This window comes from Lottia gigantea (genome assembly GCF_000327385.1).
Source record: "Lottia gigantea unplaced genomic scaffold LOTGIsca_3, whole genome shotgun sequence".
In the NCBI taxonomy this organism is placed as follows: Eukaryota; Metazoa; Mollusca; class Gastropoda; family Lottiidae; genus Lottia; species Lottia gigantea.
The window spans coordinates 2,611,691-2,634,831 of NW_008708986.1; the positions used below are offsets into that span (position 1 = coordinate 2,611,691).

Below are 23,141 nucleotides of genomic sequence, written 5' to 3' on the forward strand. Positions count from 1 at the left end.
AAATAAAGACATATTGTTCCATAAGGAAACTTGGATAAAAGTTTGGAAAATTCAAATCATTACTCATTTATTAAAGGATTTGATTTTATATAATTGTAGTGGATGCAATGTTTGATTTAGATACTGAAAAGTGTATGTATAGCAACCCAAATAATTATCTGAATGTGTTTTCAAATTTTATAAATCTGATGGATGTCAAGCTATATGTCTATTTAAAGCTATTTTCAATGTTAAATGTTAAATTTTGTGACAGTTATTTTGTAGTTATTTTGTCTGTGATAAAATATCTTATTACATTTTATGATAATAAAAATCTACAAAGATTTAAAAATAAATAAAATATAAACAATACAGGCTTCATTTGTTCTTCTCAGGAAGATTCCCCAAAAAACATCAATATCTGCATACACTGACTTCCAGGCCTTAAAATACTCCATTATCTCAACTTTGTTTAGGTCTTTAAATATGAACAGCTTATAGCAAATATTGGGTTTTACACTACATGACATCATATCCGAATTTCTCGCACCCAGGTTCCTAGTGTGCTGCCAAAGTTTTGAGAATTATCTTCCTAATAATCATTAAAAATAAGTTTTAAGATTTTTCTTAAAGAATTACACAGATTTGGATAGTTTAAGGAAGGATGTGGTTGAAAAGTGTGGTTTGAAACAAACACTACTCCAATGTTCTTTAGCTTCTGTGATATTGCAATGATTTCCCCAGCAACATTTATACATTGTGTTTTAGACCCTTTTAACTGCTGATTGGTACCGATGAACAAACCTTCAGTTTGGACAGGAATAAGTTTCAAAAGACTACAGCAATTTCAGACTTGGCTTCGAAACTAACATACATCTGAGTATCATCAGCGAAGAGATGAATGCACAAGCCATATTTGGAGGCAATACTTGTTTGATAAACAGGACAGGTGCCAGAACGGATCCTTGTGGTATACCACAGAAAACGGCCATGTCTGTCGAAAATTTGTGTATCCCCCAAGTTGATAGAGGATATTGACCTCAACTGCCCTGCCCCCAACCATGACTAGATTTTGCCATGTCAGCATCTCTTCAGAATCAATTAAGTTTGTTGATAGGTTTTGAAAATAAAAACCAATATGAACAATGATGAATTTATTTCAGTGAACAACTGACACCATTTTGATGACATGATATAACAAAGAGACAAACACTGGAAGCTTAATATACAATCCTGCATACTTGCCATACACTAAATATTACAATTTGAAAGATTTTAAGTCAGATAGTTTTATTAAGTTTCAAGCTATTTAGATCCGAACCATAACTTCTTGATACTTTCAAGGTCAAAAACAGTTATATCAGTCCCAGAAAACATTGGAAGAAACAACTTCAGTGAATTTTTTTGATCTAGATACATGTATTTCATTATTTCAACAATTCTAATGGATAATAATATAAACAAATTTACAGCACAGAACTGGTCCATATCTTAATAAATAAGTATAATGTTATCAAAATTAGCATATGAGAAATTATTTTGATTGGTTCCTTAATTTGTCTAATTCGGCTATGATTTCTTCTACCATATTTGCTCTGGGTACTTCTCTCTGTAAAAGAAATGTTTAATGAGTGATTTGTCACAACCCAAAATCTTTACACAAATTACTAGTGTTAAGAGTGAAGAAGTTCCAGTATAACATGAACAATGTGTTAATGATTTAATCATGGTTTGAAAAAAAAAAACATTATTACTTATTGTTCAGTAAGGAAATAAGAATGAAACTATCTTTATATGGGCTCTCCACCCATCACGAGATAGCATTATAGACTTGATATCATTAGACCACAATATAGATTGTATTACAAATGACACCATGCCAATTTTCAGAAAGAGATTTCCTGTATCATATTCCCCAACAAAATGAACCTAATTCTTACCTCTTCTCTAGTAGCAATATTACGTAATTTGACTATGTTATTCTCGATTTCTGATTGGCCAATAACTACAGCCAATGGTATACCTTCAGTTTCACAAGTCTGAAGTTGACTCAACATTTTAGGATTCTTTTTATATGACTGTTCTGTCTGAAATGAGACAAGTTACAAAATTCACAGACTTGACAAGAGATAAAAAGACTAATTCAGGGGTTCTCCATTCCTTGAAATTTATGAAAAACTGAGGTTCCTCAAATTCAAGAAACACAACATCCAATTCTAAGTCAGAATATGACATTTATCATTTGATATTATTAGTTAAGTTAATGCCACAAAATGGAAAGGAATGCCCACAAACTTGACACCTCTTAACCCTCCTTGGATAATATGTAATGGGATCCTATTTCATTGACTGATACATGACTGTAATATCAGTTGGCTGGGTAGTGTGATAGAGATTTATCTATTGTTACCTACCCTAATATCATTGTTCCACAATTCTGTACATAATTTTAATCTATCTTCTAACATGTTTTTCTGAGCTGAGATGACAAATACATCAGTTGATGTGGTTCTTACTTTATTCTCTGATGCCTGCAATAAATAATGGAAATGAATTCAAGTTTGGGTTTATGAAGGAGGGCAATGCCATTCAATGTGCAATGAGGGAAATCTTGCCAGCAACATTAATCTACCTATTTCCGACTGTCAAGAGATCTTTAATAGAAATAATGAAATTGGTGAACAAATATATTCATACAACATATCAAAACTATAAACAAAAAAAATATGTTTTTCACAATAAGATTGTATACCTATTAAAGGAATAGAATGTCCTGTGGCTAATATTTGTGTTTAATAGTGACCATTGGTTAAATAAGTTTGCATCCCACACTTTATCAATTTTGAAAAAGTGACAATAAAACTATTATTCAGAATTTAAAAAAACAAGTGAGCAACTGATGAATCAGTTTTTTCTGTTTGAGAAAAAAGAGGTCTGGGTAATCAACGCTAAAACAGGAAAAAGGAAAAGCCTATCAATGCACAAGTGCCAAATGGCAATCATCTTCCGATGAATACAAACAATCTTTGCCAATGTTTAATATTTGTTGAAAATTGTATCAGTGGTGAAGTATTCATTCTAAATTATATGAATTGCTTTTTCTCAGTCTTTTGTAGATTTATATATCGCACATTGTTCAAAAAGTGTCTGACGATGTTGAGAGTTACTTCCCTTATTATTATCATTTCCAAGACTTTGAAAATTGCTTAATGGATGTATTAAGCGTTTTATAATTAATTACTTGATTTTGTGGATTATAGAGGGATTTTGATGTATAGTTATGACACTAGGAAAGTCCACTGATGGATATATACTGTTATTGGCCAAGTTTGAGCCAAATTAAAATATTTTGTTCATTATAAGATGCTCTATTCCTTTAAGAGTAAAGTGAATACCTGAGCTCTAGCTTCTAAAATAGCAAACAGTCTCTCAATACCAATACTAACACCAACACAGGGTACCATTTTATTCTTAGGATCAAACATACCAACTAAACCATCATATCTTCCACCACCAGCAACACTACCTACACTCTCTGCTTCTCCTTCACCACTGTTAGGTTTATGACTATAACCTACAAAATAGTCACATAATCAATCATTTCCAACTTTGAAAAACCCAAGGTACTGCTGGCAAAGCAGCATATGTTCATTTTATTGTAAGTTGCAAATAAAATAAATTTTGAGTAAGCTGTCTGATTAAATTAACAACAATAAGAGTAAACAAACCTGTTAAAACAGCTTCATATATAACACCAGTATAATAATCTAACCCTCGAGCTAAACTTAAATCAAAGCTCACCTGAAACACATTAAGGTAATATAAACGTTTACAAAGGAAAAATACAACAAATTAGCAACGATTTTTTTGTGAAGATGGGTTTACTTGAATAATAAAACTTATCAATCAACAATAATATGATCATATAGAATTAGTATTGTCATTGCCATTAAGATTTATGATAAGATAAAACTTTACCTTGTCCAGAATACCAAATATATCACAATATTTCAACATTAATTTCAAATCTTCTAAACCTTCTACAGCTAATTTCTGTTTGTTTAAATTCTCATCTTGTAATAATTTATCTATTAATTCTAAACCACCTGAAAATATTCATAGAAAAAAATATAACAACTACAATACATGAATTCTGCAAGACAATTTTACATTTGATGAAATTTGTAAATAATTTGATGAAATTTGTACATAATTTGATGAAATTTGTACATAATTTGATGGAATTTGTAAATAATGTGATGGAATTTGTAAACAATTTGGTGAATTTGTAAATAATTTGATGGAATTTGTAAACAGTGTGATGGAATTTGTAAACAATTTGGTGAATTTGTAAATAATTTGGTGAAATTTATATATAAATTAATGAAAGAATAATTAATAATTGAAAACAGGCAAGACACAATATTTCTAGCCATTAAGTGGTCCTTGATGAAGTTCTTTAAGAAAGTACCTCCAGAAAAAAGCCTACCTTTTAATTGTACGTATTCTCCTATTTTATCTGCTGCAGTTGGATCTAAACCTTTTTCATCAATCATTTCAGACCTAACATCATTCCAAAATGTCTACAATAACCAAAATAAATGGTTAAAATATTGTACTTAAAAGTCAATGGTGCTCTGCAAATTTGGTCAATTTTGAAAAAATAATAATAAAAACGCAGTAGTAAACAACATAATATCCTGAAGAGGATCCACAGATCATTAGAGATTTGGTCCAAGGTCTGTACATCAGGACAGATTATGTCTAGTCAAAAACTCCAGAACTGGACTATCTAAAGACTAAAGACAACAGATCATGTCAGATTCTGTCAAGAGGCTGAAGAATAATAAGAAACTGACCTTGTCTAATTTATCAACAGCAGAACAGATACATCTAAATTTATCATCAGGTACACCACAGGCAGCAAACATACCATCTAATAACTTTCTATGGTTTACCTTAAATCAATACAAAAACATCAACAATGTCACATACAAAACTTGTAACAGAACATGCTCACACTACTAGGAAACCTATTACCACTCTCAGTTTGTCAACCTTATTTGAAGAATCAAATTTTACCGTTATTAAATGAACATAATAGTAGTACTAAAAATAGAATTATGAATGTATGTGTAAGTGTCTTACCTTCACAACAAAATTTCCTAGATCTAAACTTTGTAGAATTTCTGCCACTATTTTGATACATTCAGCATCTGGTATCATGGGATCATATTGTCCTGCGATATCAAAATCCTGAAATTAAACAAAATATAAATTAGGTTTCTGTACTAAAACATTATTAATTCATCTTAATTACTTCATAGTTAGATAAGAAATTTCACCCCTATACATGATAAAAAAAAACCTTTTCAATCTCCTAATTTGTGGGTTGTTTTAATAAATTGTAAAAGATTTCTGTACTTACACATTGATAAAATTCTCTATATCTTCCTCTAGTCATAGCTGGGTTATCACGTCTATATACTTTAGCTATATGATAACGTTTTATACTGACAATTTTGTTCATGGCTAAAAAACGGGCAAATGGTACCTGTATATTGATTAAGGTTATTATAATATTTATTTATGTATACTCTATATATCTCTTTATACTTGATACTGTTTGACAATTTTCTTTTTATTAGGAAAACTGAAAACCATATCCATTCACACAATAAAGGTAGTAGAACCACTTTATATGCTATGGTAGAACCATATACACCATCCCATTCATATTGATGATGTTGTTTGCAGTAGGCTATAATTGCAAGTATAATGCTCATCCAATATGCACACCTTTTTTTTAAGCACATCTCAAATTACAATATTTTGGTGGTATTGAATGTTCAAAGATCAATAATTACCAATCTAGACTATTGAGATGTTATTAACACTGACACCATCTCATACAGTGACTGGTGGCATATTGACATCTGATAAACTGATTTAAAAGGATACCGTCAGATCATATCGTAATGATAATAATTCACCACCTTGATCAGCTAAATCATAGATTAATTTCGAATCTTCACCATATTTCCCTGTTAATGTTTCCTAGAAAAGATCAAGTTATATAACTATAGTAACTGCCATGTGTTCCTCTTGACTTCTAGGCTGGCTAGAAGTACAACTTTACTTTTAAAGATTTATGATGTTGAGAATCATTCCAATTACTGACTTAGAACCTAACCCACTTTTTCATTCATTCATGGAGCAAAGATTTATCTTAATATGATCTAACTGTTAATTAGCTAAGAGATCAATATTGTAATTTAAACCCTGAAAATTTATTAATTTGAGGTTAACATACCTTTAATTCAAAAACTGGAGTATCTAAAGTTTCAGCACCATGACGTTTAAAGGTTGATATTATCTTATTAAATGCACCCTCTCGTATAGCCATCTGTGGGGGACCATAATCTCGAGTTCCCTAGAAAAAAATCATTATTCAGTATGTATAAGACTATAAGGCTTAATTTTCTCCTAATTTTTCTTGAAATCAATGTTAAAATACACATCAATCTTATGAAACACTGAGATAAATATTTTCTATTAAATAGGTTAATGTAAATACTTAAACATGATCACACTTTCTTTTAAATAATAAATAATGCACCAAATAAAGATTAACCCTTCCTAAAAAAATTCACTGAACATGTTTGAATTATTGAAAATGAACAAAACATGACTGTCATGCAACTCAACAGCAATCAATCCATGCAAAATGAATATTTACAATTTTGCTCTTTTGCAATTTTGTAAACGAATGTCCTACCTTGGGTGTTTTAAGAACAAAGTTTTTAACTGGTCCATCATCTCCTAATTCAGCTTTTAAAGCTAATAACTTGGCTACTTCTTCATTGATCTGGAAAAATAAATTATTGAAATCATATTAATCCAAAAAAAATCTTCTTAACCAATTGAAACTTATTTCTTTGTCCTTGGATCTACATAAAATACCTTTTTAGTTTTAATTTGAGTATATGATTTTTCATTCTTTTCAAGTTTTTCTTTCACCAAATTGTCAGACGTGTCTCTGTCTGATAACATATATCTTAAAACATAAAACATGTTTATTGCATCAGCACTGAGGTAATTGAATTGTTTACAATACAAACATAGTTATATAGGTTATGATATCCTTATCTTTGTCAGTCATGACACACGTTAACCAGACAATCCTAGAAATATGTCCTCATTCAAAGTAGAACCAACAAAGTCATGGACGACACACACGCAATTACCTAGTCATACCTGATACAATTTTTTTGTATGAAAAATATTCACAGTAAAATCAACGTCAACATCCTTAAGCTAAGGAAAGTACTCATTCCCAGAAAATACAGCCAAATTAACATGTTTGCTTCTTTACCTGTTCTATTCTACTCTTAATTGGACACTTAACAATTTTAATATTCTTATGTATTCCCATGGCACTGTCTTCCATATTTGAATTTATTTCACAAATTAGTTAAAATACAAATAAAATATGCACACTATTTCCACTTGTAGATCTTAATCGTGACAATAAGAATGTAATCTTATCTCAGAATAAGATAGGGCTGGATAAGTTCTATTCATTATCACTTGTGGCTTTTGGTTATTTGATTTCAAACTGGGAACAAGTCAGATGGTTGTAAAGAAATAGACCATGATTTACTGAAAGACTAGATCTGGTAAGGTAGAGTTTTAATCTTTGTTTTGTTGTACTGTTTTGCAATTTTTTTTACGTTCTGAGGGCAGGTCAAGACCGGTACTATACAATATCAATGCAATCTGAGGACAGCTTATCAAATTAAACTTAATCCTTAGTTAAATACAACTCTGATCTGGTAAAGTCATGAAAATCATATCCATATCAGTATAATTCAGTTCCCTATTTACATCTATTTACAATCTACATCTTCACACATTTCAAGAGTTCACTTACCTGATATGAAGATATGAAGCGTTTCCAAATTCCACCAATGTGATGTTTTCGTAACAGAGATTGGTGAAATCGATACACAGAATAAGTCATCATAGTTATGAGTTACAAGTATAGTGTTGGATATACAGGTATGATGTGAACAATGAACCAATAGGGATCCAGAGTTAAAGATGAAATGGAAAGGAAAATAAATCTTGTATCAGCAAACCACCTGGTAAATAAATTAAACCAGGCATCCAATTTATAGCAAGTATTCAAGACTATTTAGGCTTATCTCAATATAGTACAAACCTATCATTGGCAGGGACCTTGATCAAGTTCGAACTTTATTGGCTTCCTATGTCTTACTTGATGTGCATAATGTCTCCCTGTGTTAGTCTAAAGGTTCCATGTGTGAAACAAATTTCTGGCTTAAGCTTATTTTGAGAAGATTTTGTAAAACATTGAATTTTTCTTGCATTATGATATGCCTGACTATAATAATACTGAAGATACAGGTTCATTCTTATTCCAATTAACAACTGTGTATTAAGAAAACTATCTTTTGAGACTTTCCCAGTAACTATGTTCCAAAGTTATGAGTTCTCAACTGAGTAACTGGATATATCTGTTTATGGTTACAAATGATATCCATTTCAGATTTACAGTATTAAGAAATTCTTACACAACCTATAATTTATGGATAAATTATAACAGGATAAATCTAAGCAAAGCTGAATCTTGTAATTGACATTATCAAAATGTATAGCAAGAGTTTTAATCATCACCTTTGCTTTGAAACCTTGAGGTTTTTCTGTCTTCAACAATTTGATTTTGTCTCCCAACTCTGTGATTTTTCTATAGAGACCAACTTGTCTCTCATTACGACAAACCAATACAATATCATTCTTTGCTGCTGGAAACATTTTTGTACCGAAAACACAGACCTTTACTCTTCCATCAATTTACACAAAATAATTTAATCTATAAGGCTGAGAATAACAGCTTTAAACATTCAGAAACAAAAAAATGACTTCTAGTGCAGGCCTATACTATTTGCCTTCCTCCTTGACCGACCACAAACTATTTGACACAAAGTTGATATCAATAAACTGTTAGGTTCACAATCACTAAAATCTATTCCACTCTTCCTGCAAACTTTTCCAAAAAATCTGTCAGGCATCAGGACACCTAATTCTAAACCACAGTTGCACATCTATCTGGTTAAATTCACAAAAATAATTTCTTTAAAATAAACTTATACCCTATCTTTGTCAGCTCAAATCAGAAATGAAAAGTTGTTGTCAAGATCTGATTATTTTCTTGTCTTGCATCATCTTTTATTTACAGAAGCCTATAAACACTAAACAGACAAGATTTGCCAAATAATTTCTTGCATCATAAATAGTGTTCAACCAGTGGAAACCAAGAGTTACTGCCCTTTTTGAAAAAACCAGAAATGATGAAATTTTGCAAAAATATTTGAAACCTATGATCAGATACTGATCTCTCATCATATGCATGCTTCGAGTTACAGATAGTTTCAAATCGAAATACAGAATTCCAATCTAAATACTAAATACTAATCCATATATGACAACAACACGTGCATTGTCGGCGAGTCTTGACAAAACAAAAGCAACCATTATTTCAGAGTGCGTAACCATATGTCGCATATAAAAAATATCTATAGCATGCTTTCTAGATCTAAAAATCAGAAAACGAAGCTGTACCCACCTGTTCTTTATCTGCCTTTTCAGATTTTAATTTTCTTACAATTTCACCTTGAATTTTAATATCTTCTTGTAATTTAGTTTTACTTTTATTTTGCTCCGCCATCTTCAGATGCTCCGTACAAAATTATTTCATTCGACAAACAGGAAACGCATAAAAATAAATTATATTGCCTTAAGGGTTTGCAATAAAAATAAAATGTATCTGATTTTCATTCTAATATAATACGAAATTGCCTATTTATGACGGGTTAATGGGAAGCCCTACCTAGATGGTTATTATTGTGGGGGGATTGGATAAAAGATTACACTTTGACTACAATGATTTCTGAATCGAATGTGGGCAATCATTTTCGAACGTAGGCCTATTGAAAGATTAATTGCAAAATACAGATAGTCTTACATTGTCTTTTGGTTGATGAAAATGTTAACCATTGGAAAAGTTATTTTTAGCTAAGGTAATTTTCAGTCCGAAAAGTAAGTGCAAATGTAAAAACGCTGAATATATTTCTATGGACCCGAAGACATTCTAAAACAAATGGCATAAAATTTAAAATTTTATTTTGAACATTTATGAAATAAGAGAAAAACTAAAATTCAAAGCCAATGTAGTCAGACAGTAATCAATTTTTAATTCATCATTTCTTCCAAGAAACTTTCTTCCCAGGATTGTCCTTGCCATTCGATTTGTCCTAGAATGTATTTGGTTCCATCACTTGAAACAAAAACACTCCAATTCCACAAAATTGTAGTGAAAAAAACCGGCAATTTGGTCTGAAAATCAAATTTCCGAAAGATATTTGTTTCATTGGCTGGCGTTGTTCATGATGTACAGGCCTCAACTTTAAATTATCGTTACTGTTTTACTGTATTGTATCCGTTCATTTATTTATATCTACCAAACGCAGGCGCTGCTTTTAAGTATACAGTTCTATGGTTGATCACAGGAAATTTGTGGTCATCGGAAATATGGTCACAGTAATACGGGAACGGTATTTTGGTGACAGTAATACGGGAACGGTATTTTGGTGACAGTAATACGGGCACACGGTATTTGGGTCACAGTAATACGGGAACGGTATTATGGTCACAGTAATACGGGAACGGTATTTTGGTCACTGTAATACGGGCACACGGTGTTTGGGTCACAGCAATACGGGCACACGGTGTTTGGGTCACTGTAATACGGGCACACGGTGTTTGGGTCACTGTAATACGGGCACACGGTGTTTGGGTCACAGTAATACGGGCACACGGTGTTTGGGTCACTGTAATACGGGCACACAGTGTTTGGGTCACAGTAATACGGGCACACGGTGTTTGGGTCACAGTAATATGGGCACACGGTATTTTGGTCATAGTAATACGGGAAATTTGTGGTCATCGGAAATATGGTCACAGTAATACGGGAACGGTATTTTGGTGACAGTAATACGGGAACGGTATTTTGGTGACAGTAATACGGGCACACGGTATTTGGGTCACAGTAATACGGGAACGGTATTATGGTCACAGTAATACGGTAACGGTATTTTGGTCACTGTAATACGGGCACACGGTGTTTGGGTCACAGTAATACGGGCACACGGTGTTTGGGTCACTGTAATACGGGCACATCGTGTTTGGGTCACTGTAATACGGGCACACGGTGTTTGGGTCACAGTAATACGGGCACACGGTGTTTGGGTCACTGTAATACGGGCACACGGTCTTTGGGTCACAGTAATACGGGCACACGGTGTTTGTGTCACTGTAATACGGGCACACGGTGTTTGGGTCACAGTAATACGGGCACAAGGTATTTTGGTCATAGTAATACGGGCACGGTATTTTGGTCACTGTAATACGGGCATACGGTATTTGGGTCACAGTAATACGGGCACAAGGTATTTTGGTCATAGTAATAAGGGCACATTGTAATTCTCATCATGCCTATAGAAATATAGTATCAAACGTAAGCTTAGGCGTCTACAACGCGAAATTTTACTGGATCGATTTATTACAGACTGTGATAACAAATGGATTTAACATTCAACGATAACCAGATAATCCCCTTCGTAACGACATATTATTCTACAGCTACCAAAGCCTCCATAATAATCAAACGCCATTACTCAGAACTTCAGAACAAATTTCCAAAACATTTGGTTGAAGCTTTATAATAAAACAATTCTTATGGATTACAAGGTTTGAGCGACGTTCAATCAGATTCTCTGGTGTATATCAAGCAATGGATGATATTATAAAGGTTAATAAGTATATACTGTATAGATAAAGACAACAGCGGATTAAGAATACTACTGTAATTGTAAGTTATAACTGCTAATTAATGGATAAGGTTATCATTAGGCTCTAGGGATAAAAACCCCAGGATCTCTAGTGATTAATGGATAAATGTCTTCGAATTTGGATGACTTCAATGATTTTCCTTCTTATTTCATTGATTGCCGTTATGGTTTCACCCCAGTTAACTTTGTGGCCTGTAGCTTTTATGTGGTCTTTGCAGATGGCTACAGATGGATGGTTTGGTTTCGTTTGGTTTTGTTTGGTATCTTCGGATCAATCTGCATCTGGTATTTCTGTTTGATCCTAGAAGATACGATAGTGCAGAATAGGAGTATTCTACAGGCTGGATATCCTCCTACTGGGTTCCCGTGCTTGTTGGTACTCTGGATCAGGTGGGTGTTGACTGTCGAGTTGGTAACCTTCCAAAAGGAGTATCCGATAGGAGCCGTTCAAGGATCGTTACTTGATCGAGCTGGTGCTTTCTCTATAGATCAATGACCGCTTGCCCGATTCCGATTCTTCTGGTTATTTCCAACACGAGTAAATCTTCTCAGTTTTCGTACCTACAACTGCCCTGGTGGCAATGCGTATAGCTTTCATGTGTAGAACGTCGGGTTTCTTCAGTTGAGTATCACTTGCTTTACCATAGGCATTACAACCGTAATCAATAACTGAAAGAACCAGTGACCTGTATATCATCATTAGAGTTTCTCTGTTTGCTCTCCATGCGGTACCTGAAACATAGCGCATAACATTTAAGATTTTTGTAGACCGGTTACAGATATAATCAATGTGCGCACTCCAAGTTAGACACTTGTTACAAGTGTACTCCCAGGAACTTTACTGAATTCTCATGCTTAATCTTCATTTTATAAGATGAGTTTCCATTTAATGGTATGCTCACTCCAATATGTGGGGGTTCCGGTTTAGCTGTTGGTTTGGCTTTCATGGCTTTGGCTATTGTTTGGTTGACGAGGTGTTCTGGGTAATGGTTTAAGTTGTAAATACATCTTTAAGGTGGTCGATTTCTTTCTGTAGATTTTCTTTACTGCAAAAATTTACAGCACGTCTGGTGAGGGTGGTAATAATGCCTTGTTACGCTGGTAGGGGTGGTTGGATTTATAATGAAGATAATGATCGGTATGCGTAGGTTTTCTATAAACTGATGTGCTGACTTGCGTTGTTGATTATTTCAATATTGACATCCAGGAAAGGTATAGTGTTTTCAGCGCTGTTTATCTCAAAAGTAGATATTTCTCCATATAAATGTGACATCGATTTCTAAGTTAGATTTCAGGAAATACTTATTTCAGGACTGGTGCCATTGCTATATACAGTATATTATATGTCAGAGTACGTGTGTGTTGGTGTGTGTGTCTTTTCAACTAAAATCATACTAATGACTAACTAATTTTCACACAATTAATAAGCTTTTCTATTGCACTGTGACCTAGGTCAGTGCTTTCATTGAGACTAGTCTCAATACACCCTTACACAGTGGTTCCCAACCTTTCTCAGCCTTCACACCCCTGGAGCAATCACCTGGATCTTTCACATCCCCCAAAATTTGTTTCATCCACGTTTTTAGCATGTGTTGATGTGGGGTGCTCTCTCAATTCGAAACAAATTCTTCTCCTACACCAGTTGGCCACACCCCTGACACCCTAGTCCCACACCAACTCCAGGTAGGGAACCAGGGCCCGAACACCACTGGGTTTCCATACAACGTGTTTTTCTCGACTTATTCATAGATTAAACATTGTACACGAAAATAGGTGACGCATTTCGTAACCGTCGAGTTGGCTTCTCATGAAATATGGGTCAAGGTGAGGGATTAGTAAAGAAAATCGAAACAAGCCAAATTTTAATTACTTTATGGAATATCTGAAGAAACAGCTAAGACATAAAAAAATTATTTTTTTTAAATCTAAGTATTGAATCCTTATATGCACGAATGTAGGTTACACCACTATACATCTATGTTCTAATCCAACATAAGTGCAATTGATGCTCTCACCCAATCAGGATGCTCGGAAGCTCTAGAAGGCATTGGTAGCCAATCAAACACCACACCATCCAGGATCGAGTTTCACCGCCAAGTCATTCGACCAGACCAGATCTAACGAAAAATCAACAACCAAATCAACAACACAGAATCATCCAATTTGAACCAATCTAACTACTACGACTACCAACAACTACCTAGTTTGCAAAATCAGCATCCGCTGGAAGCGAACGTTAACTTGTCATCTACCTACCTACCCTCAAATAACTTCTTATAAATCTATTACAGATATTGCTCCCCTATGACCATTTTTGGAACTGAAGGTGCACTTTTAGCAAATGTGAAAAATGGATAAAGGTACACTTTTCCATAATCCTTTTACACAGCCACTGTACAATCAAAAGACCTTATTGAATGCATCTCCATACCCATTGTGATAATGGAAGAGTATCGTGGCCAAAACCTGGATATATCGATAAAACTAAACATAAAATATTTTTCTAAAATACATTTAATGAATGTAATAAAATGAAAAGTATGGATTTTAGGTTGTTTACAAGGACGAAGGCATTGGTTGTTTGTCGCTGTACAGTTCTTAATTAGGGTGAGGGCACACCAAGTCTTATTCACCGATTATTATCACCCATAGATGAACCTTAATGAAAATGGAAAGCTATTTTATTATGAGTTATTGACCTGTTTCTTGAAACACTTAAAGGGTCGATTCTTGCCAGATTTGTACCAAACTTATATTATTCCGTATCACAGCAAAATTTTCCACAGCATTGTATGACCGGAGATTAAGTATTTCATTACTGTACTGCAAAATATCTTTTATTTAAAATCAAAGCTGCCAGTGCATTGCAAGCTATCTTTCTACTCAATAGAATCTCTCCTAGAACATTCATTCACTAGAATGTAACAATTTGAGATAAAGATGGTGCATTCGGACCAATATAAAGGCATTTTCACGCCTGTGTTACTATTCAGTTATCTATATAAAGCCATTTTTTCACAGTACACAGTAATGGGATGGGGCAGATATATTGATGGAATTGGCAGAAATCCATCTACATTATATGGTTGCTTCTGACCTGTGAATATCGCAAAAATTTCAAGCTCAATTGTGTTAACGGCCAGTCAGAGATGAAGCCTCTACATGGCCAATTTCTTCTGATGATCTTCTATGGAATTGTGAATTGAAATTTTGATGTCAGCGAGGTTCTTAGATGGTAATTTAACAAATTTAAGTGCAAAACAGGAAGAAATTTTTTATTCCTATAGATTCTTAAATGTACGAAATGAGTTTCATTTTCACTCATCAACATCCAAATCTAGGCCAAGAATAAGCTTGCAAAAACCAAAAAAAAAAAAGGTTGGGAGAATGGAATGTCGAAAATTACTACACCCTTCATAGTAGTTTACAATCATTAATGCAATACAATGTTTTAGTGTTCTGGATCTGTTTGTACTGTTTGCATAGTAGTAACAGATAAGTGGATGACCACGACACTATGCCTTCATACGTTGGTGTGAGTTTTTGAATTGAAAAGTAAAAAAAAAAGTTACAATAAAATCAAATAAAAAATTAAAGCAGTAAAAAATACGAAAAGATTAAAAAGAAATGAAATTTTTTCAAAAGTGAATTGAAATGTAAAGTGAAATGAACTAAATTGGATCGTTAATTTTAAAGAAAAAAGTTCATTTTATGAAAAAGCACTCCTGCCTTCATAGGCCATACACGTCTTGTTAAACTTAATAATTATTTAAATGCGTCATGTTTTTTGTTGTTGCACAAATTATTAAACTTCTATACTAAGATCATAAACAGTTAACTTCTATTGCACTGTCAGTAGGCACGTTTACAGAAGAATCTGGCACGAGATAAAGCAACCCTCTGGTTCCACACCCACCACAATGTCCCGAACAAAGCATCTCAATAACTTGGTCACTGGTTCTATTAAAGTACCATTTTACTGGCTGCCAACCATAAGTCACCCACTCGACATTTCTTGAAACTATCAGTCCTGTATGGCTAGTATCAATTTTAGCATATCCGCGCCTAAATATATCACAGGCCGCGGAGCGACTTGTGCAATCAAAAGTATTACCATACTGCTGGATTCCAACCGACTCCGATGTGAACGTCATATCAGATACATTAACAAACATAACATATGGATCAACACGCATTTTGTTGAACTTAGCTGCACCGAACTTGGGATGGGTAGTGGACCGAGAAACGCAGTCTTGACCGTTATTTCTTAGCGAGGCTATATTAGTGCCAGACCTAACTATATTTTCGTTAATTAAAGTGACGTACTCTTTAGGTGTAGTCGTATTGAGACCGTGACAGTATATTTTAACCCTTTTAGTACTGTCGTATACTTGTGGGTAAAGCCAGTATTCTCCATCAGTATAATTGTATTTTTCACACTGTTTAATTTGTAAACAAGTTGATATTTTTCTACACTGTCGACCTACCCATTGTCCATTCGGTTGACAGGTCAAGGTTACGTCTTCACGAACTACCCCAGGACCGGAACAGTTATACACTGCGTCATATCCGTGAACCGTTCCAGAATAAAGCGGTTCACCAGAATACAACATTTCCGATGGAATATAACAGTCATATTTTATACAAACACCCGTATCATTCTTCACAACACATTTCTCATTATCCAAACAAGTAACATCTCGACAGGGATCAGTAACAACATTTATCCAATTAGATTTGTCGGAATATAAAAATCCCGGAGAACTGATTAAGGGAGATGAAGATGAATTAACATTACGATTTAATTCACATCTTCCAGTTTGTGTATTGTAATTAAACGATAAACAATTCGTTTGATAAACACATTCTTTACCACAATTCATCAGGCTGGTTGTAGTCGCTTCTATCAAATAACCTTCAAGTTTTTCACAATTTCTAACAGATTTCAGTAAAGTTGGATCGGTACATATAAATATACAATTTATTCGAAATCCTATACAACATACTGCAACAATTCTGAACAAGAACTCCATTTTATTGTGGGCAACATCAAAACACACTTAAAACATCCGAGATCCCTTTTCATTTGTGTACAAATGTTATCAAACCACACTCATATATCGGACAATCCTTCAATACCTAATATTTTGTTTTATCTAAGAACAGATAGATACAACGACTATACTTCTATACATATTTCCAAATTCGAAGAAACGCCACTGTCAAGGTATTAAATGAAATTCGTAATAGCTCGACATTGTGAAGATGACTTCACCAATACTTATAGATATAAACGTACTTCTTATATACTATTCGGAAAGATTAATGAAATTAAAAACAACATAGATAATTGAATAATTAATTATAGACGTCATCGAAGCAGTTTCTCCCTACAGAGATCTTGATCAGCATTAAGATATCTAGGCCTTATTGACGACATTCTCTTTATGAATAATAAATCTCTCAAGATATTCTTAAAAGAGTTAATATACATAACCAGTGAAGGTTAAGTATTAAACTTTTTCGCAAGGGAGTCTATTGAAAAACATAAAGCATGTGAGCTTCTTATATGAATTTAAGAGGGTTGTCGCCTTTTTTGGTCAGGATTGCCTCCCTTGAAGTTGTAAAATATTCCAAGAAATTGTCTCTCTTGTGATAATGGTGATAATACGACCATTCCAACTATGAATATCATTAAAAAAATTGTCTATACCATCAATCAGGATTTAGTTTAAGGGAAATATTAATACCGTTTCAATTCAACTTTTTGCTTCCAAGGACTTGGGACTAACTAAAAAAACAAATGATTCGCGTAGGCCGACCTTCCTCTCCAGTTTTAGATGGGATTCATTCCCTTCTTTAAATGACATTTAGCAATTGTGAGTCCGTTATATAGACACATCTTTATGGAACAACAATCACTCGTTAAAGTTGTACTCTTCGGTACGGGTTCGGGAATCATATAATGAAGAAAAATGTTTAGTTAGTTTTATTGATAAGCCATGTTGGAACCGGACTACTCGATTGAGTAGGAATACATTGATTACGTATTATTAGAATGAGTCATAAACTATTTATAGTAACATAGGATATACCAGAGTATCTATTGACTATGGGTTTAAAGGTATTGTTTACTTAATAATAGTGATACTCTGACATCTCCTCTTTTGAGAAATAAAATAATTAAAATATTTTAAATTAAAACTGATATGGTTTGTCCATCAAACTTAAGTCTCTAAATTACCAAATCTGTTCAACATAATGATAATACAAGCTTAATTAACATTTTAGAAAAATTATCACACATTCACATGTATGAAAATTATTTTTAAAGATCCAATCTATTTGGTGGTTTTATCAGTCTGCCTGATCTGGTTTTGGTTGCATTATCATTGTTGTGGTTCAGATTTTCATCATCAACATTCTGATCGTTCACAATAATATCTTGATCATAGTTTTGATTTTGCACATTATGATCATCCAAATTGTTATCAGGAGGTTCATTATTGACACTGGGTGAAATATCACAGTCATAATCGAAATCAAAATTGTAATGTTCATGGGTTTTGCGAATAAATTTACGATTTCTGTGATATCTTCCTCCCTTTTCTGATAAAAACGTGATATGAACGTGGTAAAGTGTCTCTTGCAATAACTATAGCTGGTTCCCATCGCTTTGAATTTTCACAGTAATACCGGACACTTTCACCAACCTGGAGTTCTGGTAGAGGTTTACTGTGTTGATCATAATACTTGTTTTGTTGATTTTGTCTTAATTGTAGTTGACTTCTGTGTTGATTATAATTTTGTCTTTCAGCTGATATTTTAAGTTTCTCTTGTTTTATAGGTAACAAGGTACGAAATTGTCTTCCAGATAATAATTCAGCTGGCGATGGAATATTATTTGATAATGGTGTTATCTGTAGTTGAGTAAAGCTAAATTAGCATCTTGACCTGATTCTAAAGCTTTAATGAGTAGCTTCTTAACTGTTTGTATACACCTTTCTGCTTGTCCATTGCTTGCTGGGTATCTTGGACTGCTAGTATGATGTAAAATGTTGTACTTTTGACAAAAGATCCTGTACAATTCACTAGAATACTGGGGACCATTATCTGATACAATGATTTCAGGAATACCATATTCTGTAACTATGGATTTGGTGTGAGTAACAACACTTTCTGCAGACATTCCAGATCCCAAGAGTCTAACTAGTGGAAATTTGGAGAAATAATCCACAATAATTAGATAGTGTTTCTGTTTGAAATCAAATATGTCTGTACCTATTTTCTGAAATGGATACTGTGGTAGTTCATGAGGTAGTAGAGGCTCATTTGGCTGCATTCTCTGATGTGTTTGGCATGTTGAACATGATGAAATTAAATTCTTGATGTCTAATGTAATTCCTGGCCAAAATACTGATTCTTTAGCTTTAAGAAGATATTTCTCTACTCCTTAATGACCTTGATGTAGAATAGATAACATTTCTTTTTTCAGTGATGAAGGTATGACCAAACGTTGACATTTGAAGATAAGACCATCTTCTATTGATAAATCTTCACGATAGTTCCAATAGTCTAGGATTTCATTAGGGCATTCTGCTCTATCATTTGTCCATCCATTTCTAATAATATGCTCAAGTTGATTTAAAACTTTATCTTCTTTGGTGAGTTTTTTATACGCCCACACGTAAGATGGGCGTATATTGTAATCACCCCGTCGGTACGTCCGTCCGTTCACATTTGGCTCGTGCTCACTCTACAGGCTACAGTTCTTTATGGATTCTTTTGATTTTTATTTTGTATGTCAATGTTGTTATGAAGATGATACCTATTGATTTTCGTGATGATCGGATAATATTTCACCGAAATATCGTGTCTGGTGAAATATCGTGTCTGACTTGACGTTTCACTCTATAAGCTATATTAAAACATTTTGTGGAATTTTTCACCGAAATATCGTGTCTGACTTGACGTTTTTCTCTATTAGCTATATTGTGCAACTCGTGCTCACTCTACAGGCTACAACTTTTTACAGATTCTTTTGATTTTTTATTTTGTGTGTCAATGTCATTATGAAGATGATCCCTATTGATTTTCGTGATGATCGGATAATTTTTCACCGAAATATCGTGTCTGACTTGACGTTTTACTCTATTAGCTATATTGTGGAACTCGTGCTCACTCTACAGGCTACAATTCTTTACAGATTCTTTTGATTTTTATTTTGTATGTCTATGTCGTTATGAAGATGATCCCTATTGATTTTCATGATCATCTATCGATTTTCATGATGATCGGATAATTTTTCACCGAAATATCGTGTCTGACCTGACGTTTTACTCTATTAGCTATATTGTGCAACTCGTGCTCACTCTACAGGCTACAATTGTTTACAGATTCTTTTGATTTTTATTTTGTATGTCAATGTCATTATGAAGATGATCCCTATCGATTTTCGCGATGATCGCATAATATTTCACCGAAATATCGTGTCTGGTGTAATATCGTGTCTGACTTGACGTTTCACTCTATTAGCTATATTTAAAAATTTTGTGGAATTATTCAGCATAAATAATTTCTTCAATATGAGAAAATTCGTACTTTAGTCACTAAAGACTGTTTTATTATTTCTCACAGCTGTCAGTGGGCGTATGTTACCTTGCAACGCAAGCTACCTTTTAAATTCTTTATGGTTTCTTGAGATGCATTCATAGAGCTGGTTATAAGATTAAGACGTATTTCAGGTAAGTCATCATCTTCATCTTTTCTCCTACAAATTGAAGGATCGACACGACTTAAAGCATCTGCTATAACATTTGATTTTCCAGGTAAATATTCTACAGTGACGTCATATTTGGTTGTTCTGAGTAATAGTCTCTGAAGTCGTGGACTGACCTTTGATATTTGTTTCTTGAATATTGCTTCTAATGGTTTGTGATCTGTCTGGATCAGGACATGTTTACCATAGATAAAATAATTAAATTTCTCTAAGCTCCAGACTACAGCTAATAATTCTCGTTCAATATTACTGTATCTCTGCTCAGCTTCTGTCAATGAACTTGATTTATAGCATATTGGTTTGTTATCTTGTAGTAATGTAGCACCAAGTCCACGTGTACTTGCATCACACTGGATAACATTGTTTTTTTTCGGATCATAGTAAGTTAATGTTGAGTGATTAGCAATCTCCTGTTTGACAGATTCAAATGATAATTGGTGCTCAGGATACCATTTGAATATAACATTCTTTTTAACAAGATCTCTTAAAGGAGAAGACAGTGTGGATAATACAGGACCGTATCTGTTGAGATAGTTGACCATTCCTAGGAATGAATGTAGATCTTCTTTGCTGGAAGGAGCATTCATATCAATGATGTCACTGACCTTACTTGAATCTGGCTTAAGACCATCTGGAGTCCATATGTGACCAAAAAACTTGGTTTCTTTAACTTTAAGTTGAAGTTTCTCAGGATTAAACTTGATTCCATTTTCATTGGCTCTGTCGAGTAGTTGGATTAAGTTGTGATCATGTTCGGCTTCTGTTTTATCGAAAACAAAGATATCAACAGCGATTCTAGATACACCTGGTAAATCTCTAAATACTTCATCCATTTTGCGTTGAAATATATCTTGACTGACGATGAAACCAAAAGGGAGTCTTTCAAATTTGTATCGACCAAAAGGAGTTGAAAAAGTAGTGAGTAGTGCACTTTTCTCATCAAGCTTTAACATCCAATAACCTGATCGAGCATCAAGTAATGAAAAGAATTTGGCACCTGATACCTTTGGGACAATGTCATCTATGGTTCTGGTATAGTCGTGGGTACTCTTATTGAGGTCTCGAGGATCGAGGCAAATGCGCAGATCTCTGCCATTACCCTTTTCTACTATGACAAATGAATTCACCCATTCTGGTGGTTTGGTTACTTGTGAAATGACTCCTATTCTTTCCATTCTATCTAGTTCTTCTTTGAATTTATCTTGCAGATGAATGCTGACTGACCTAGGAGGATTGACAATTGGTTGAGCTTCATTCTTCAGACGAATGTGATATGCAGCACCTGGGAAAAGACCAATTCCAGTGAATGTTTCTTTGTATTGATCCAAAAAATATTCTCTGGTTAACTTGGGAGTTATTTCTTCTTTATTCACAGAAAAGTTGACTTGAATAAGATTCATCTTCAAACAACTATTGAGGCCTAAAATAGCAGGACCTATTCCATCTGTGACATTAAAAATTACAGAATGTTCTGTATCATTATGCTGAATGTAGAGAATACATGATCCTAGGTTTGATATTCTTGATCCACCATATCCCAATAATATTGATGATGGAAGATTTAACTTGTAATCAAGTGGAAAGAGTTGATGGAAAATCTTTCTGGTGATAAGGTTGGTTTCAGCACCCGTATCAAGTTGAAATATAACATCAGTTTGATGAGTTGGTTTCACTTTGGTGGATACAGAAAGTTTCATCATCATCTTGGTGGATGATTGACCTTGATCATTTAGTGTGTTGATCTCCTGGGTAGTTGTTATAGTACCAATGAATAAATCATTGAATTCTGTGGACTCTACAATGTTGATTCTATTAGCTGTCTGACCTTGTTTACAGACTCTAGCAAAATGACCAAATTTGTTACATTTTTGGCAATGTTTATTACTGGCAGGACATCTTGATCTTGGATGTGATGATTCACCACAATATTGGCATAGATTTGACTGATTGTTATATCCTGATGATTGCTGATAACTTGACTTCTGACTGTTCTGATATGAAGACTTGTTGTGGCTTCTGGGCTTTTGATGACTTGATTGCTTGTTATGACCATGGCTGTACCCATGGTTCTTAGTCTTAGTAGTATGTGCTGATGGCTTACTCTTATAAAGAGTATGAACAGATTCTGAATCTTTGAAATCCATCTGTTTGAGCTGTTGAGTGGTGCAATCTTCGGTTCTAGCAAACTTGATGGCATCATTGAGAGTAAGATCATTACCCTTGGTTGTACAATTGAAACGTATCCTTTGATTGTCAATACCAAATACAATTGCATCACGGATTGATTCTTCAACAAACTGATCAAATCCTTGATCTCCTGACCACATGAGAAGATATTTACATTTTACTTCTCCATCAACCTCAAGGAGTGGTCCTTGGAAAATGTTTTCACACTTTTGCTTCCATCTTTTATATCGGGCATAAAGTTCAACTCCGGACGACCAGTCCAT

The 23,141-nt window shown here is 33.9% G+C and overlaps 3 protein-coding genes across 3 annotated transcripts; all 3 read right to left on the bottom strand.

Moving 5' to 3' along the window:
- Positions 1 to 1,119: 1,119 nt before the first annotated feature.
- Positions 1,120 to 9,737, bottom strand: LOTGIDRAFT_153262 (hypothetical protein). Its single transcript, XM_009057170.1, has 14 exons — positions 9,629 to 9,737; positions 6,758 to 6,847; positions 6,293 to 6,412; positions 5,941 to 6,036; positions 5,408 to 5,533; positions 5,128 to 5,235; positions 4,839 to 4,937; positions 4,469 to 4,562; positions 3,958 to 4,085; positions 3,708 to 3,780; positions 3,375 to 3,553; positions 2,394 to 2,510; positions 1,920 to 2,066; positions 1,120 to 1,588 (listed from the first exon to the last, which is right to left on the bottom strand). Exons 1-14 carry the CDS (start codon positions 9,728 to 9,730, stop codon positions 1,514 to 1,516), a joined length of 1,554 nt encoding a protein of 517 aa, XP_009055418.1. The 5' UTR covers positions 9,731 to 9,737; the 3' UTR covers positions 1,120 to 1,513.
- A 5,999-nt stretch (positions 9,738 to 15,736) lies between these two features.
- LOTGIDRAFT_153264 (hypothetical protein) lies at positions 15,737 to 16,945 on the bottom strand (the record flags this gene model as incomplete). Its single annotated transcript, XM_009057171.1, has 1 exon — positions 15,737 to 16,945. The coding sequence occupies one exon, from the start codon at positions 16,943 to 16,945 to the stop codon at positions 15,737 to 15,739; it is 1,209 nt and encodes a 402-aa protein (XP_009055419.1).
- A 1,295-nt stretch (positions 16,946 to 18,240) lies between these two features.
- On the bottom strand, positions 18,241 to 23,141 carry LOTGIDRAFT_153265 (hypothetical protein; the record flags this gene model as incomplete). Its single annotated transcript, XM_009057172.1, has 2 exons — positions 18,241 to 18,521; positions 22,793 to 23,141. 2 exons carry the CDS (start codon positions 23,139 to 23,141, stop codon positions 18,241 to 18,243), a joined length of 630 nt encoding a protein of 209 aa, XP_009055420.1.

Bases quoted from the DNA above. Each gene is read 5' to 3' on its own strand.
- LOTGIDRAFT_153262 (XM_009057170.1), bottom strand. From the start codon at position 9,730: ATGGCGGAGCAAAATAAAAGTAAAACTAAATTACAAGAAGATATTAAA. The intron at 6,848-9,628 runs GTGGGTACAGCT...TTATTTTTCCAG, and splicing joins AAAAGGCAGATAAAGAACAG to ATCAATGAAGAAGTAGCCAA. The intron at 6,413-6,757 runs GTAGGACATTCG...ATTTTTTTCTAG, and splicing joins TTGTTCTTAAAACACCCAAG to GGAACTCGAGATTATGGTCC.